Source organism: Penicillium psychrofluorescens, assembly GCF_964197705.1.
Source record: "Penicillium psychrofluorescens genome assembly, chromosome: 5".
NCBI classification, from domain to species: domain Eukaryota; kingdom Fungi; phylum Ascomycota; class Eurotiomycetes; order Eurotiales; family Aspergillaceae; genus Penicillium; species Penicillium psychrofluorescens.
Window position 1 is genome coordinate 2,573,296 of NC_133443.1, and position 16,455 is coordinate 2,589,750.

At 49.1% G+C, this 16,455-nt stretch overlaps 5 protein-coding genes across 5 annotated transcripts; 4 read left to right on the forward strand and 1 right to left on the reverse strand.

The window, feature by feature from the left end:
- Window positions 1-1,038: 1,038 nt before the first annotated feature.
- On the forward strand, window positions 1,039-1,875 carry PFLUO_LOCUS8247 (uncharacterized protein; the record flags this gene model as incomplete). Its single annotated transcript, XM_073785963.1, has 2 exons — window positions 1,039-1,123; window positions 1,178-1,875. The coding sequence occupies 2 exons, from the start codon at window positions 1,039-1,041 to the stop codon at window positions 1,873-1,875; spliced, it is 783 nt and encodes a 260-aa protein (XP_073642266.1).
- A 931-nt stretch (window positions 1,876-2,806) lies between these two features.
- Window positions 2,807-4,328, forward strand: PFLUO_LOCUS8248 (6-beta-D-glucanase neg1; the record flags this gene model as incomplete). The annotated part of the gene is made up of 2 exons (XM_073785964.1): window positions 2,807-3,668; window positions 3,721-4,328. The coding sequence occupies 2 exons, from the start codon at window positions 2,807-2,809 to the stop codon at window positions 4,326-4,328; spliced, it is 1,470 nt and encodes a 489-aa protein (XP_073642267.1).
- A 4,665-nt stretch (window positions 4,329-8,993) lies between these two features.
- PFLUO_LOCUS8249 (uncharacterized protein) lies at window positions 8,994-10,246 on the reverse strand (the record flags this gene model as incomplete). Its single annotated transcript, XM_073785965.1, has 2 exons — window positions 8,994-9,689; window positions 9,743-10,246. 2 exons carry the CDS (start codon window positions 10,244-10,246, stop codon window positions 8,994-8,996), a joined length of 1,200 nt encoding a protein of 399 aa, XP_073642268.1.
- A 951-nt stretch (window positions 10,247-11,197) lies between these two features.
- Window positions 11,198-12,088, forward strand: PFLUO_LOCUS8250 (uncharacterized protein; the record flags this gene model as incomplete). Its single annotated transcript, XM_073785967.1, has 1 exon — window positions 11,198-12,088. One exon carries the CDS (start codon window positions 11,198-11,200, stop codon window positions 12,086-12,088), a length of 891 nt encoding a protein of 296 aa, XP_073642269.1.
- A 2,710-nt stretch (window positions 12,089-14,798) lies between these two features.
- On the forward strand, window positions 14,799-15,785 carry PFLUO_LOCUS8251 (uncharacterized protein; the record flags this gene model as incomplete). Its single annotated transcript, XM_073785968.1, has 1 exon — window positions 14,799-15,785. The coding sequence occupies one exon, from the start codon at window positions 14,799-14,801 to the stop codon at window positions 15,783-15,785; it is 987 nt and encodes a 328-aa protein (XP_073642270.1).
- Window positions 15,786-16,455: the final 670 nt, after the last annotated feature.

The following is a 16,455-nucleotide window of genomic DNA, read 5'->3' on the forward strand; positions in this document are numbered from 1 at the left end:
GACATATGTTTGAAATTATAAACATAGTAGCCTTCTAAGAAGAGGTGGATGCAACCGCCTAATGTGATTCAGTTTCATTTCCTATATATTTGAATAGTTGGGTCGTGATACATAAGACAAACCAAAGGATCGTCCATAAGTCACCAGATGATATGCGTGGGTGAATTTTCACTACCCCCAGGTAGGTGACTGAGAATATAGCAGTACATCCAGTAGCAAAAATAAACAATAGCGTTAATGTGTCCCATTCATTGGCAAGATAACTCGCGATCTCAAGGTTGATCGGGTAGTAAGGGTGGGCCGGTAAGACCATGCCCTTTGATGTCATGTTGGCAATGAATTTTTGAATTTGAATATTCTTCAGAGAATGAAATAGTTGAATGGGAGTTTTACAGTAAGTCAGGAATAAGCAATTACTAATGGGTCAAATATGATCAGCTCACCTCGGGACTGAGCAATCCGAAGAAGATTTGGTGCCTGAATGCCTGATTCTAGAATAAAACCCACTCCGACTGTCAGGATGCATCCAGCAGTAGTAGTGTACACATCCTGGCTCCTATGGCTTCTTGATTTATGGAGTCCTAATTATGAGACGACCTGGTTAATAGCTTAATTGAACATAAGCACACAGTAACGTTGTTAACTTATAACACATGCTTACAAATATAGCTCGGGGGCCATCGCGGGGCAGGGACGTTCATCCTATAAATCAACAACAGCGCATCAAGCTACTACAGATATACTTGGCCTTATAACAATTCAAAAGAATCGCCAACAACCATGAAGGAGGCATTTGTGGACAAAAATATCTTACTGACAGTCCAAGAGACCGATATTCCCGATCCGAAAGCTGGGCAGGTCCTTATTCGCGTGGTCGTTTCTGGCACCAATCCTAAGGACTGGAAGATACCTCCCTGGTGGCCATCAGACGGAACCCCTACTAATCAAGGAGATGATATCGCTGGATACATTGAGGCAGTAGGGGAGGGCGTGATAGGGTTTCACAAAGGCGACAAGGTCGCTGCGTTTCATCAAGTGATGAAACCACATGGCAGCTACGCGGAGTATGCGATCGCACCCGAGTACACGACCTTTCATATTCCTGCCCAAACTAGTTTTGAAGGTAAGCATGCCCCGATCATATGTTTCCACTGTAGTAATATGAGGACGCGGTCAGAGGCGGCCACTATTCCGCTAGCTGCTATAACAGCCGCACTCGGTCTTTATCAGCGCCTAAAACTGCCTCTTCCTTGGAATCCGACCACTGAGCCTCTGCCTTTGGTTGTATATGGCGGCGCGACCGCAGTTGGAGCCTTTGCGATCAAATTTGCCCGGCTTTCTAATATCCACCCGCTTATCACGGTAGCGGGCAAAGGCAGCGCTTTCGTCGAAACTCTCATCGATCGTGAGAAAGGTGATACGATAGTCGACTATCGCGAAGGTGACGATGTCGTTCGGGAAAAGATCAAGGAAGCGACCGGTGGACGATCGATACACTACGCGTTCGATGCTGTAGGCGAACATGGAAGTCATCAGAATATCGGCGCGACTATAACCGCGCCTGGGGAGGTCACCACCATGTTGCTTAGCGCTGACTACCAGCCCCCAGAGGGAATTATCGTGGGTCAAACTATAGCGGGCTCGGTTCACATGCCTCCCGCAGCAGGCAAGACAGTCGAGGATAATGAGTTTGGCGCTGCTTTCTTCCAATTTATTGGCCGTGGCTTGGCGCAGGGCTGGTTCTCGGGACACCCATATGAAGTGCGCCCGGGTGGATTGGCTGGACTTGAAGGAGCCTTGCAGGATCTTAAGGCGGGCAAGGCATCAGCTATTAAGTACGTGGTGCGTATTGGCGAGACAGAAGGGGTGATATAGGTGTCGGCTTTGGCGCGAGTTATTGCTCTTCTCCCGGCGTTGTGCTGATATGGGCGGCTGCAAGGACTAGCGTGGTATCGGCTACGGGCGGGGAAACAAAGCGTGAGTGTCTGGGGATAAACTGTTTTCGAATGCTACTGTACTTAAGCTTATCACCTAGTCTGATTCATTAGCCTGAATACTCCAGATGTAACTCAGTGACCAATTGAGCAGGTATCACTTCCGATACTCCGCGATCAAAAGATCGACCTCCACATAATGGTATGTCCTCTTAGATGCCCGGGGACATGCGTAATGCTGCGGTGTTGAGAACATTCTAGTGCCTTGGCGGACTTACTTGAAACTGTAATATTCGGCAACCTTGCCCAAGCGAATCCGGGGTTTTGGTTTCGTTAAAAGTCCGGGACATTTAGGCAACACACTAACGGTGCTAATTGGCCAAGAAAGAAGATGCACTCTATAAAGAATTTGACTCCGGAAGCAACCTCCATGCATAAATCGATTGTCACTATCCAATAGTAATTTCGGATACTACAAGTAGGCGCCGAGACTAATATTCAGGGTGCATCGTTAGCGTGTTCCAGTCGGGGGCTGTGCGCGATGTGAATGGTTGCTTTTGCGGGGCATGAAGAAAGCGGAGTAATAATCGACTAGGATTAACTACGGTCCATCGACCCCTGACGAGACAGTGTGTTTGGGGGTGTGGCAAAGGACACTAAAAGAGAAACTGGTCTACCTGCTTAAGCCGGCTTTTTTGCCGTGTGATGTGCATTAGCTGGTGGCGACGTAACATCAACCTTCGTAACTCTAATCAAGGCCGATTTCCCGTGAGCCTTGTATAAGAGAGCAAAGGGACCGCTGGCAACTGGATACCGTCAACAAGCTCGCTATTCTAAATACAGTCAACTTGACAAATCTTGCAGGGGTCAACATGTTCATCCCTCTCAGTACTGCTCTTGCCCTCGCTGGGTTGAGCCATGCTATGCCCGGAAAGAGAGCATCATCTGCCTCGGCGTATTGCTCCAATTCCGGCGGCAACTATCAACTGTCCTCCATTGCAGCGCCAGTCCAAGGCAATGGCAGCGCGGGTTCTGAATCGACTTGGCAGCTGACTATTGACGATACTTCCTCCGGACACAAACAAACCATAGTCGGATTTGGCGCCGCCGTCACCGATGCAACTGTAACCTCCTTCAACACGTTGGACAGCTCGACGCTCCAGACACTACTTAATGATTTGATGACTTCCTCTGGCGCTGACTTTGCTTTGATGCGCCATACCATAGGAGCCTCTGACTTGTCTGGTGATCCGGCATACACCTACGACGACAATGGAAACAGCTCCGACCCAAATTTGTCAAATTTCGGCCTTGGCGATCGCGGAAATGCAATGGCAACCATGCTGGCCTCAATGAAGACGCTGCAGTCCGATCTGACCATTTTTGGAGCTCCCTGGAGTGCCCCGGGCTGGATGAAGTTGAATGGTGTGATCGACGGAAACACGGACAATAACAACTTGAACGACGGCTACTCGACCAGTGCTGGCACTGGAAGTACAGGATACTCCAGTGCGTTTGCCCAGTACTTTGTGAAATATATCCAAGCGTTCGAGAACCTTGGGGCTCATATCGATGCAATCACGATCCAGAATGAGCCGTTGAACAGCCAAGCCGGATATCCCACTATGTACGTCTTTGCGGATGAGTCGGCGCAACTCATCCAGAACTATGTTGGTCCTGCGCTTGCCAGTGCTGGCTTGGATACAGATATCTGGGCGTATGATCACAACACGGGTATGTACAAATGTTCTTGGAGTCGACACACTTGCTCATGAGATATAACTAGATGTGACTTCCTACCCTCAAACTGTCATCAACACGGCCAGTGACTACGTTGATACCGTTGCCTGGCATTGCTATGCGACCAACGTTAACTGGACAACGCTCACCGAGTTCCACGACACCAACCCGAACGTCAACCAGTACATGACAGAATGCTGGACCCCGGCATCCGGATCATGGAATCAAGCCGCCGACTTTACCATGGGGCCTCTGCAGAACTGGGCTTCTGGCGTTGCGGCTTGGACTCTGGGCACAAACTCCGATGATGGCCCCCATCTTTCTAGCGGTGGCTGTGATACCTGCCAGGGCTTGGTCACTGTCAACGGCGGTGACTATACCTTCAACACGGCTTATTATATGATGGCACAGTTCAGCAAGTTCATGCCCCCTGGTGCCATTGTGCTGGATGGCACCGGGAGCTATACTTACTCTGGAGGTACCGGTGTTCAATCGGTCGCTTCGTTGAACCCGGATGGCACTCGAACGGTGGTGATTGAGAATACTTTCGGTAACGATGTTTATGTGACAGTCACGACGGAAAGCGGAGAGACCTGGAGCGGCAATGTTCCGGAGACCTCTGTTACTACTTGGATTCTTCCTGCTTCGTCTTGAAGGCGCGCTTGCCGAGCAAGCGCTTAAAGTGTCGATCAATTTCAAACCAAGTATTGCAGCCGCGCTGGCGCCCAGTGCCCACGTGATAATATAAGCCTTGCAGACAAGGCATCGCGATGATCGAGGGGAGAATTCCTGTAGTCTAGATCTTCTGACCACGTATAACACAGTCATTATTCGATCATAACCAGACGTTCGGTTGCTTCATTATTCCGTTTGGTCGTAGTATCCGATTCAGTGGCAGCCGAATTCCCCTAGTTCTCCCGTCGGTCTGCCAGCTTCGACCTGGCGCGCCCCTGTGCAACGTTTCCCGCTCCACTAGCTAGATGTATGTATGCAGGAGCAGTTGTTAATGAAAAAATTTCACCCCAAGAATACACTAAATTGACGTAGATCTTAAATGTCAAAATTTGAACAGGATTGTATAAAATTTCGTCTAGACGCAAATGTGGCCACGGCAGCCTATCATTACCCAGACGGTCTTTTGTATAGGCACATTATGGAACAAAACAAAATTATTACATTACCCCAAAGCAAAATACTGTAAATCTCCATGGAATATTCTAGGTAGAGTCCTTGAAGGGATGATGAAGACTCTAGGAATACTGGAATGAGAATTTTTGAAGTGAATCTTCGGCCGGCATTGCGACTCTTACGTCTGAAGCTCCGCAGATATAGATGTACATTGAGATCAGCAGTGGCCGCTTCTGCCTCGTAACACAGATCAATGGTCGACTGGGGTGCATTGTATGGGCTGCACAGACGGTTAGAGATCATATGTTTGGGTGGAAAGATGGATCTGTCTCTGCCGAAGGGGAAGTCTTCCCGATTGTTGGTTGTGTAGCCTCGGCGCAGGTAACGGCCTCAATTGTAGTGACACCAGGATCGGTCACAGTCTAAGAGCCAGTCATAACGGTCTGAATACTAGTTACTGTCCGCCCGGGAGTTGTGATACTCGACGTAGATGGTTTTGCTCACTTTGCGGATCCTATTACCAGTGGAGGCATCGTGTTATTTACCGCTGTGAAGATATGGGACCAGGTTGATTATATGAGCATCAATGTCTATGGCTTGGTCATTCAGAAATTCGACTTTATTCTGTTAAGAGTTGTCTTGAATGACTTTGTAATTACATTCTTTATGTCCTTTCACAGGAATTTTATGAAACAATCGTATTCTCGTTACAAGCGCACCTCTACCACACGAATCAATAATTTCCCCTTCTAGGCCCACAATGTCAAACCGCCCAGGCTGTCAAACTCTGTAGTGAAGGTATATAATCCCCTGCGTCTGTAGATCCCTTCAATGCAGCTTGAGCGAGCGTACACATGGCGATGAATCTCGCTGAACTGACTTGAGCTTCAGCTGCGAGTGTTGGATTGAACAATCCCAAGCCAACAATCGCCATCTCGGTCACGCTTAAGAGCTCCTTACATGTCATACCTGTCTGACCTTCTAGCTCTGACGTGATTTGGACGTCTATCCAGTTTTGATACGGGTCGTCATGCGGGCCACTAACGACGTCTACTTTCTCCTTAGAAGTGAAGACATCGATAAGATTGAAACGAGCGACTTACGGAAAGAATTTGGTGCTGAGCAGATTTGGGCTTCGTAGGTGCATTGCATGTGCCCACTCTGTATGTTGCCGTCTGAACCAGGGCTGATCGGACTTCGCTTTTCCAGTCCTTGTAGTTCAAGCGCTGAAAATAGTTGAAGTGTTGAGCGTTTCTGAACGGGCCCTTGGCCACACCCAGACTCTGTGTCGTCCGCATCGGCCTTGTAACTGATTGTCTGACAATTCCTCGAAGCCACCAGTGCCCACATAGTGAGCCCTGAGACTAGCATTTCGTATAGTTTTCCTTGATCCACAAAGGAACTATCATCAACAACAACAGTTACCTTGTAGAAGTCTACTCCCTCTCCACTAGTAGTGGCCACGTTATCGAACACTAAAGATTTTGTGCTGTCACAATTTCCGGACGTCGCCGCACATGCCCCTCCATCTGCCACTAACCCATCAAACAACCGTTTAGTGACATCACTTATATCCGTTACTGAACTCGAGGCATCTCTCTTCTGTTTTGTTGGCTCATATTCTGTACCCGCGTCGATGAAATCACCAAAAGGTAAAGTCTTATTCGACCAGGTGACTTTAATTGTAGGCACTGGCGTGCATGCAGGCATACTTGTGCAAGTCGGAACATCTTCTGACATTCCATATACCGTGCAAGCGAAGCAATCGTCCGAGGTGAAGGTGCTAGACGATATGGAAGTGATTGGATTCAGATCCGTAGCCGACGTTGGAATAGCTGTATATGCACAACTGGCCTCCGGGCCGTAGCTCCCGGACAAGGGGACGGTGAGGACAGGGAGAGATAGAGTTGAGCCGTCATTAGGGCAAAGACAAATTGCTGCGCTGAGACCCATCGCTTGTATTGGTCCTTGTGTTGCGCAGGTGATCGTCGATGCGCCTTGCGGGGGTGGTGCCGTTTGGACTCCTGCAGCATTCGTTATAGGCGGACTCGTAGTAAGGATAGTCGCAGTGCCGTCACCATGTTTGCGAGTTCGACAGGCGCTCTTAGGCTTCTTTTTGATGTTTGCTTTCTCCTCATTCAATTGTAAAGTCGGAAGTATGGTTTTCAATTTTGTTCGACTCGATTGCCGAGTCCGGGTTGGGATGAACGTGGAGGAAGGTGTAGGTGTCGCGCCGCCATCATGAATACGGAGATTCGAACGCTTGAGGGCAGAGGCAGCACAATGCTGATCAAGGGCGAAAATGACAAGACATATCGTGAGAAGTATCGAAGACACAGCTCGAGGAAGCATATTGACGTACTGAACTTGCAAGTAGATCCAGGAATAACGATATGGCCGGGAAACCAAAAGCGACCGCAGACCCCCATTTACTTTATACTTGTTTCTCGTAGCATCTATAGCAATCTATAAAAAGAAACAGATGTAGAAATTTGCTCAACCCCTTCCTCCGATGCAGGATCAGGTAATAAATAATATGGCCCCGTTTATGAAATTTAGCCCTCTCGCCAAGTCCGTGCCTTTTAGCCAAGAAAATAAGCCTATTTGACTCGACGTACAGCGGGAGGACAGAAGATTGAATCACCGTTAGCAGGCTTGGCACGCTAGCGCATAATAAAAATAAATGACAGTTCAAAAGAAACTGGATTGCCGACACATTTATGTACGTATTTAGTGTATCATTCGTCTGCTTCAATCGCTACTTGCACGCGATGCGGCATCGTCATTGTGAGCTTGATAATTGCATGTTCCCTAATATTTAATCATGCGAATTGGGTGTAGTCTATGATAATCAAATAATACTAGTAATTAGTTTTCAAAACAAAGCCTATCCTAGAGTATAGTGATAGGTGGGTCTACGAGCGGTGATTTATCCTTTTGCTCGGCACTGTATAAAGATATCTCGACTTCGTTTCGCCAAGAACTCCACCAAGAGTACCGCCAAGTCGGACCCCTTTTGTTCGCCGCCCACCTGTTTAGCGAAATGTTAGGATCTAGTTCAAGATTGACAGCGTCTGTACGGAGTAAAGTAGGACAGACTTAGCTTTCGAACCTTTACTGTAATCCTGCGCTTCTTACAGAGATGGTCATATGCTCCAACTCATACCCATCTAGCCCTAGACTGGTTGAGCTCAAGCGCAAAAGAACAACGCCCGATGGCGAGTGCCCCCACAAGGAACAATGCCAAGAAATATAACAATCAGTTCGTGCCTTGCCAAGCCAAGCCGCCTGTGCTCAGGATTCTATTATAGTCTTTTCAGGCAATCCATGCGAATTTACACCCCCGAGTAAGGACTTAGCCTTTCGTTGTATGTAAATAATGGTTTCAGTACTTTCTTACGGGGCGAATGTTTCCAGATCATGATGATGACGCTTTCTTCAGCCAGGGCGTTGTCTAGAAATCATGTAGATATTTTCGATTTCGTTCAGTAGTTAGTCGAATCTCGGCATCCGTATATATAGACGTATCCATAATTAGGGAGAGTGTAGAAGTCTAGTTAGGAAGAATCAAAACCCGTAGTAGCGGCTTCATGATATTAATATGTCATCATGGCCTCGGCAAATGTTGTTTCTTTAGTACTAGTCAAATTCTCTAGAATAGCTAATCAAGAGTTGAGGGCCGCTTAGGAATGTGCGCAAAATGTATTATACGTTTAGGAAGGGAATAACAGTCTTCTAAGCTAGATTCGACTCGTGACTAGCTAGGGAGGGATATAGCTAGGCTAACGCCTAGTACCTATATGATAATATAGGCCTTACAGATAAGGCACCGCGATGATCGAGGGGAGAATTCCTGTAGTCTAGATCTTCTACCACGTATAACACACTCATTATTCGATTATAATCAGACGTTCGATTGCTTCATTATTCCATCTGGTCGTAGTATTCGATTCAGTGGCAGCCGAATTCCCCTAGTTCTCCCGTCGGTCTACTAGCTTGGACCTGGCGCGCCCCTATGCAAAAATTCCCGCTCTAGTATATAGTTGACCAACACGGTTAAATATGATTATACCGCTCTACGTAGAGTATGGTTCTGTAAATTACCTGGAATTTGACTAATTGCCAGCTGTTATTCCGTTCTAAACCAGATTATGTGACGAGTTTATTAAGACCGATGCATGAATAGCACAATCAAATGTCTATCGTATCTGCTATAGTATCTGCTAGAGGAGTCATACCAAACCGCATGAGTCGAGCAGTGTTTTCCAGCTCATCGCGCGTACCAAGTTTGTCAGTTCCAAAGATCTTGTCCTTCTGAAACTCCTCTATAGCATATTCAAGTAATTCCCGCGTTGGCGGATCGGTGGTCCGCGCCAACGCAATATGAAGCACAATAACAAGATAGCCAGCGCCTATCGGCCGATAAATTTCAGAACGGTAGGCCAGAGAGACAACTTCATGGGCCAAGTATATCGTTTCAGATGCAAGGAGGTTGTCGTTTGGATCTAATGCGCTTATCATGCCGTTAAAGAAGATGGTGATGGCAAGACCTATGCCGTAGGTGCGTTGGACGTGGGCGTGTAGTATTGTGGTCATAGCCGGTGATGTTGGTCCAACACCGGGAAGTGTACCTGCTGTGTCTCGAGCTTTTAATTCGTCCAGGATGGTTTTGCATGCCTCATAGATCGATCGTGTCTCGTTTCGAATTCCTGTGATGTCGTGGCCTAAGCGTAATGCCTCTTTCCCTCGTCGCAATATGCTTGGTGCCCGTGAAAGATATTGAAGAGTCTGGGCCTCGGGAGTTTCTCCGTCTAATTTATTGGCAACCAAATCATCCCATTCTTGGGGGCTCAGGGAAATATTCCGGTTAAATAAGCCCTCGAATAGCTTGAACAACACCATCAGCACAAATTAAAACCTTTGAAGGCAGAAGAACGAACCACAGTACCACGCAAAGACAAAAACACCTTGTTCTCAAATTCATCACGAGGAAGAAATTGTTTTCGGGCTTGGAGAATGCGCGTGGCGCCTTCGGCATGACCGGTAAAGGAACTTCCGACTCCGCCGCCGATGAAGCCCTGACAGGATAACAAGACCATGACCGCGCCAAGCGTGCTAGATGATTGCGCCGTGGCAGGATCGTCAAGACAAGAACGAAGCGACCTCAAAGCGCGGGAATATCTCGCCAGCGCGTCCACTGAGGGGACGCGGTCGATACAAAAACTTGCGTGTGCGCTGGTCAATGCATCGACGGAGTGGTCTAACGCTTCATTGGAACCGAGACGTCGCGGGATATCTTCGAGGAATAGGCCAAATGCCCACCAGAGATTATACCTTAGATCGGCGGTTCTTTTAATGGTCTGTACGAAGGCATTGGACAATTGGGCCAGTTCGTTGCTGGGCGTTGGCGAAGGGGAAGCAGCGAAAAATTGCACCTGGTTCATTGCCAACGTCTTGCGCTCCACAATCCCGTCATCGCTGTTCGGGGATTTCGAAAATCGATTTCCTTCCTTGAATTTGTATCTTCTTTGGCCTGACCCCACACAGGGCATCCCCAGGCGAATACATCGCGAACACGCGGGTTGTTTCTCGTCGCACTTTCATCACGTCGTAAATGCTGGGCTCCATCAAATGCAGCTAATTCAAGGCTTACCTTTTTCTTTGTCTTGCGACACCCATCGCATGCCCGCCCCGAGGGTACACCGGGCATTTGGTATGTGGGGGCGGGGGATATCTACTGCCGATTCAGTGTCAGCCAGGGAGGGGCTCGGCAAGACCCTCGCTTGAGAGATTGTGGCAATTTCAATCAATGCCAGTGGCAGTGCTAAAACGAACTGGCTCTTTGACACTATTGCATAGGGTCTGAAGTGAGAGAAGGGGCCGCAAAGAGCAGATCTCAGCCGTCGCCGTCATCGCCATGCGGGCTGCAGTCTAACCCGTTTTGGCGCTACCTGCCGCCGCAAGGCTTGGAACGAAAGATGTGATTGGTCCGATCGGGGGGGACTACAATTTCCGGCTTCGCCTCATTCACAGGGCGAAATAGGGTCCGTCTAACCTTTTCTGGATCCATCTAGCGCCATGCTTTTTGCGCAGGATATGCCTCATCGATGAAGAGCTGAAGATCGGTAGATATAAAAGGGATGTGGATATCCTTCCCTTCATTCGCATCTTCACTCTCGTCTTCAAGTCCACTTCTCGCAACTGAGCGAACCAGCATGACTACAAACACTACACAAAACGAGGCACCAAGTCTCTATATCTACCAACCCAGCCACATCTTACCCGCGGTGTTTGCTGCCCTCGTTGGCATATCTTGGGCGCTACACATCTGGCAAAATATCCGCTACAAATTCTGGCGTATCACGTTCTGGATCTGTTGGGGAGGAGTTCTCTTCATGACAGGATGGATCGTCCGCTGCATATCCAGCTATCACCCTGCCAACGTCAATCTGTATATTGTGCAGACCGTCCTCATCTACGTTGGGCCACCAATCTACTCAGCCTCCGCCTACAACATCGTCGGTCGGCTGATGAACTACTTGCCCGTGCACGCAGTTCTCAACCCGAACCGTGTGCTCATCACTTTCGTCTACATTGGCGCTGCCGTTGAGAGCATGACAGTCGCCGGAGCCGCCAAAAATGCCTCCGCCGGGTCCAACCTCTCGGAGTATAAAGCTGGCGGAACGCTCATTGCCGTCGGCCTGATCCTGCAGGGTGCAGTCGAAACAGTCGTAATTGCAATCGTTGCGACAGTGCACCGCCGCTGTGCTCGCGCAGGGAAAGTTCCTCGCAACGTGCGCAAGCTCTGCATCACCCTGTACGGTACCTCAACGCTCGTGCTACTGCGATGCATCTTTCGCGCCGTCGAGGCGTTCGAGATGTTCTCCCACCTCGCATGCCGCGAGAACTGCGGGCCTATTCTTAGCCACGAGTGGTTCCTCTATGCCTTCGAGCTCGGGCCCATGCTCGTCTTCACCTGGTGGCTCAATGTCCTTCATCCCGGTCGGTCTCTGCCCAATGAAAAGAACCGATACCTTGATCTGGACGGGCGCACTGAGCGTCTTGGGCCGGGTTGGGTTGACCGAAGGTCTACTTGGGCGACGTTTGTGGATCCGTTCGATTTAGGAGGTATGATGAAGGGCGAGCCGGCGCATGATCTGTATTGGCTAAGGCCGAATGAGTGGCCGGTCTGCGATGATGGGAGCTTTGCGCTTGGGACTGCGTCTAATGCTAGGAATCGGGTGGAGGAGAAGCCTGGGGAGATTCCCCTGGCTAGGGAAGTATAGATCGTTTTACGTATGATGGCTATGGCGTGAATTGGATATATGGGGCGTATTATACTGTTATTCTTTTTCTGACTAGACCGATTTCATTTCGAAATATAAGACAACTACTTGAGACAGATTCCTTCGAAGAAGCAAGCCCTTCATATGTAATATTAGTAACGGCAAACCTGCCACCCCAAGTAGCGATCGGCTTTGAAATCACGCGTGAGCCGCTCGCTGAGCGCTCACTCCTACGTAAAGGAATAAGTCAGGCAAGGGGGAGGCGATGTAACGAGTTTACATTAAAACCAGATCATAAGACATTGCGAATAATTGATGGGCACTTATAAATTGTCTTACGCCATGAAGTTCGATGCCAAGTTTAGGATATCATCAAGTCCCTCGGGGCATTCAACCCCTAGAGGTGCCAGCATCTCGGTCTCGCTCGACATCAGCTCCGACCATCGGTCTTGCCTCTCCTCCCGTGTAGATAGCTCTTGATCCCCCTGGTAAAAAGCTCTGATAATGGCAGGGATGCTCGGCTCATTTGAACTTGTGTTCACGAGACCCTTGTAGAGCATGCGTTGACCTTCGGACGGGTCGACGAGTCTGTTTTGCGGATTTACTGTGTTTCGCTCACTAGCAAGCATTGCTTTCAAGAGAGATACACCACGCTTTGCAATCATATCTGATTCATACCGAGACAGTAACTCAATTCCGTCTTCTATTAATTGTCGGTGCTCTGAAACCTCGCGTTCCGTTACTGAGTGGTGAAACATATCCAAGCAGAGAATGATCTGATCTAGTCAGCTCAAGCATTTGGTCGATACAGATATGGGCACTTACACTCGCCGCGACGCTAAAAGCCTGATGAATCCACAGAACGGGTCCGCCATCCCGGGTTGCGTCCTTTTGCTCCTTGATGATGGTTCTCGAGGCTGCCACACAGGTCTTCCGAGTGAATTCGAACATGGGGTTCACAAAGCTCAAACTCAAAAACTTCCGGTGAATCATGATAATCTTATGCGCAGAACTGATGGCCAGGCTACGTCGTGCCCATGGAACATAGCAAGGCCATGCCGGATCTACTGGAGCGTTTTGCAAATAATCCGGCAGATGTTGCGTAGCCAGGTTGCGCAGCCGACGATCATGTTTAAGAACTTCTTCGTACCTGGTGTACATGGTATTGGAAGAGGTCAAGTCATCGTGCAGGTCTGGCATCAAAGCAGCAATGTCGTAGAACAGACGAGAGTAGTTGGTAACGGTAGGCTGGTCTTCCGATAAGGGAAGCATATCATCATTGCAGTTGCGTGGTTTTTCCGTGTTGAAACAAAGGCGATGGATCAGATAACTCTCAGTAAATGGTATTGAAAACCAATCTTGAATGCATAGCTGGCACCAAACGCGCCGGCCGATTTCCCGATTAATCAATCCATCCGGTCGCTCGTCATTTTCGTCTCCAAGATGATGCAAATCAAGCCCCTGGGCAATCCGAACCGCAGACGCAAGCAATACCGATAACCCATTTGAATATCCCAGCATGTGCGCGGACATGGTGAGAGTGGCAATCGCTTCCACCGAGTATAGCGAGTGGCAGGCCATAAAATCAGCCTGGTGTAAGCATGTTGTCATGGCACGAAGCCAACGCCGGGACAATGTGTCTTGTTCTTGACTGCGAAAACCCCATGATTGCGCAACCGATCGTGGTGCGCATGTCATTGATCCGGTCAAAACCGAGAAGAGAAGCGCAGTCCATTGCAGGTCGACACCAGAGCTCTCGATGCGGCCATTATGGTTACTATAAAAATCGTCTAATTCCTGTAGGAAGGTACCTGTATGGAAAGAACCATGGTACCAAAGCAAACACTCGCAATGGTATCTGACCAAGAGGCGGACCTGCTGCTGGCTGGGAAGTAGAAGTTGGCACATGGCCACACCAGACACGTTCGGCAATTGAGACATATCTTCCCAATCATCGTCAGCCGTGACATCACCCGGGGAACGATACATGTTGCTCTCTCTACGAGCAATTGCATCCTGATAATTGGGGTCCTTGCGGCGACCCCACGCCAGAAATTCCAGTATTGTGGCAGCATCTTCTACCTCCTCTGGGGGATCGACGGAATGATTTTTAGGCTGTCTCGATGTAATTGGTGTTGGAGATGGAATATTCGCAGACACTGAGCGGGCGGCTGAGCGGCTTTCTAATGGATCGTGTGCTGACCCGTGTTCGGTCGCTGAGTGGGTTGCCTCTTTCAGATCACTCTCGAGCTGCTTGATTCTAGATTGGAGGTTATCGATGAGACCCAAAGCGCTGGCAGTCGGGCTGGCCAGGGAGTCGGTCAACTGTGCAACGCTCGAGGCTCGCGAGTGCTCTGGGTCCCGCGGCCGGGTACATTGCGTTCCTTTCCTCGTGCAGTTCCTACAGGGCAGGGTCTTGTCGCACTTGACCTTTCGCCGCGTACACTCGACACAGGCGAGACGTTTTCGGTGGATTCCGGAGCTCATGGTTGGCGTCCGTGAGGGAAAATAGGGGAGAAAGGTGCGAGGCGCTTATCGCGAAATCCTCGGCCGAGCTGCTATCACCTGCTACGTCTAAGCTAGCGATTATGCAACACCGACTTGAAAAGGCCCTCGGCCGAAGACGATTTCAGGGTATTCCCTATATATTCCATGTTGCTTCAGGAGTCTCACTTGATGAAACATTACTCAAAAATAATAATCACCCCAAATGGCTTCCCAAACTCGATATGTCGACCGCATGATCCCCCAGGTCTCCTTGCGAGACTTTGAGAATCGCATGGATGAAATCACAGCAGCCCTGATTCATGCGGCCGAAAACGTGGGGTTTTTCACGCTTATCGACCATGGGCTCTCAAAGGAGGACATCGACATCATGTTCGCAACATCCAAGAACTTCTTCGATCTTCCCGATGAAACCAAAGCAACCGTACCATGGAATTCCAACAACGTCGGCTGGGAAAAGAACTCGCAGATCCGACCCTCAACCGGCCAGCCCGACCGCAAGGAGTCCTATCAGATGCAGTTCGGCGAGAACATGAAGAAGTTATGGATAGAAGATGACCATCTCCCGGGCTTCCAGGCTACCTCACTGAACTTCATGCACCGTGTGCAGGAGATCTCCGAGCGGTTGATGCGATGCTTTGCGCGTGGTTTGGGTTTTCCTGACAACTTTTTTATCGAATGCCACGGGATCACCCGGCCAAACTCCCAAACCACTATGCGACTTCTACACTACTTCTCCCTGCCCGAAATCTCCGACGGCAAGGTGTATCATCGTGCTGGGGCACACGCCGACTGGGATTTTCTGACGCTGCTTTTCCAGAAGGAAGGACAAAGTGGCTTGGAAATCTGCCCCGGGCGCGAGGTAGTCACCGAGTTTGGCATTGGCGATGAATGGACCAAGGTAGAGGCTAAGACTGAAGAGATCGTGTGCAATATCGGTGATCTACTCATGTCTTGGTCGGATGACCGATTCAAGTCGACCTTCCACCGTGTCAAGGCCCCCTGTGAGCAGGAAGACTACTTTGGCGATCGATATAGCATCGCCTACTTCAACCAGCCATGCAAGGACTCTCTGATTCAGGGGCCACTCAAGAAGTATCCTATGGTTACAGGCGCCCAGTTTACAGAGAATGCAATGAAGAGGAACTTTGCCGCCCTACAAGAGAAACTCCAGGCTGTCGCGGCTGCATGATTCTATGTCAGTACATTGAGTTGGAATACAAGAAGCTAGTTTGATTAACTGTGATGAAAATTGAATTTATATGATTACTCTCCGACTTGTTACAGTGTTAGGATGATTGTTAATTCTATTGGCCTGCATTTGGCGGAAATGTGCACATCTACGTACATGTAGCCCCACAAATTCCATCAACTCATTAATATTTATGATGCGTGGTATTTATATCACGAAGGAAGCGTGGGCTCATGAAGTTCAACTGAACTCTCGCTCTTCTTCGTGCGATCCACAGGAAGAACTGCGTTCAAAAAAACACCGATCACCGCCGCAATAATAAATGGTGTCTCCACAATAAGGTTGATTCCCTGCTCGAACCCCTCGAGTCGCACATTTGATCCGCTGTATTTCAGAATCTGGCTGAACCAGCTGGGAGACACAATGTCTACGAATCCAATGCCCAAGGCTGCAGTCAGAATGAATCTGTTGCGTCTGGAAAACTCCACCAGGCTCAACACCCGGACACCGGCCACGGCGATGGTGCTGTACAGAAACACCTGCATGCCACCGAGTACAGAGGGTGGCATGGAGCCAAATACTGCACCAAACTTGCCAAATATTCCCATGAGAACTAGGAAACCGGCTGCACACCATCCAGCTCGACGGCTCTAAGACAGAATCAGAGATA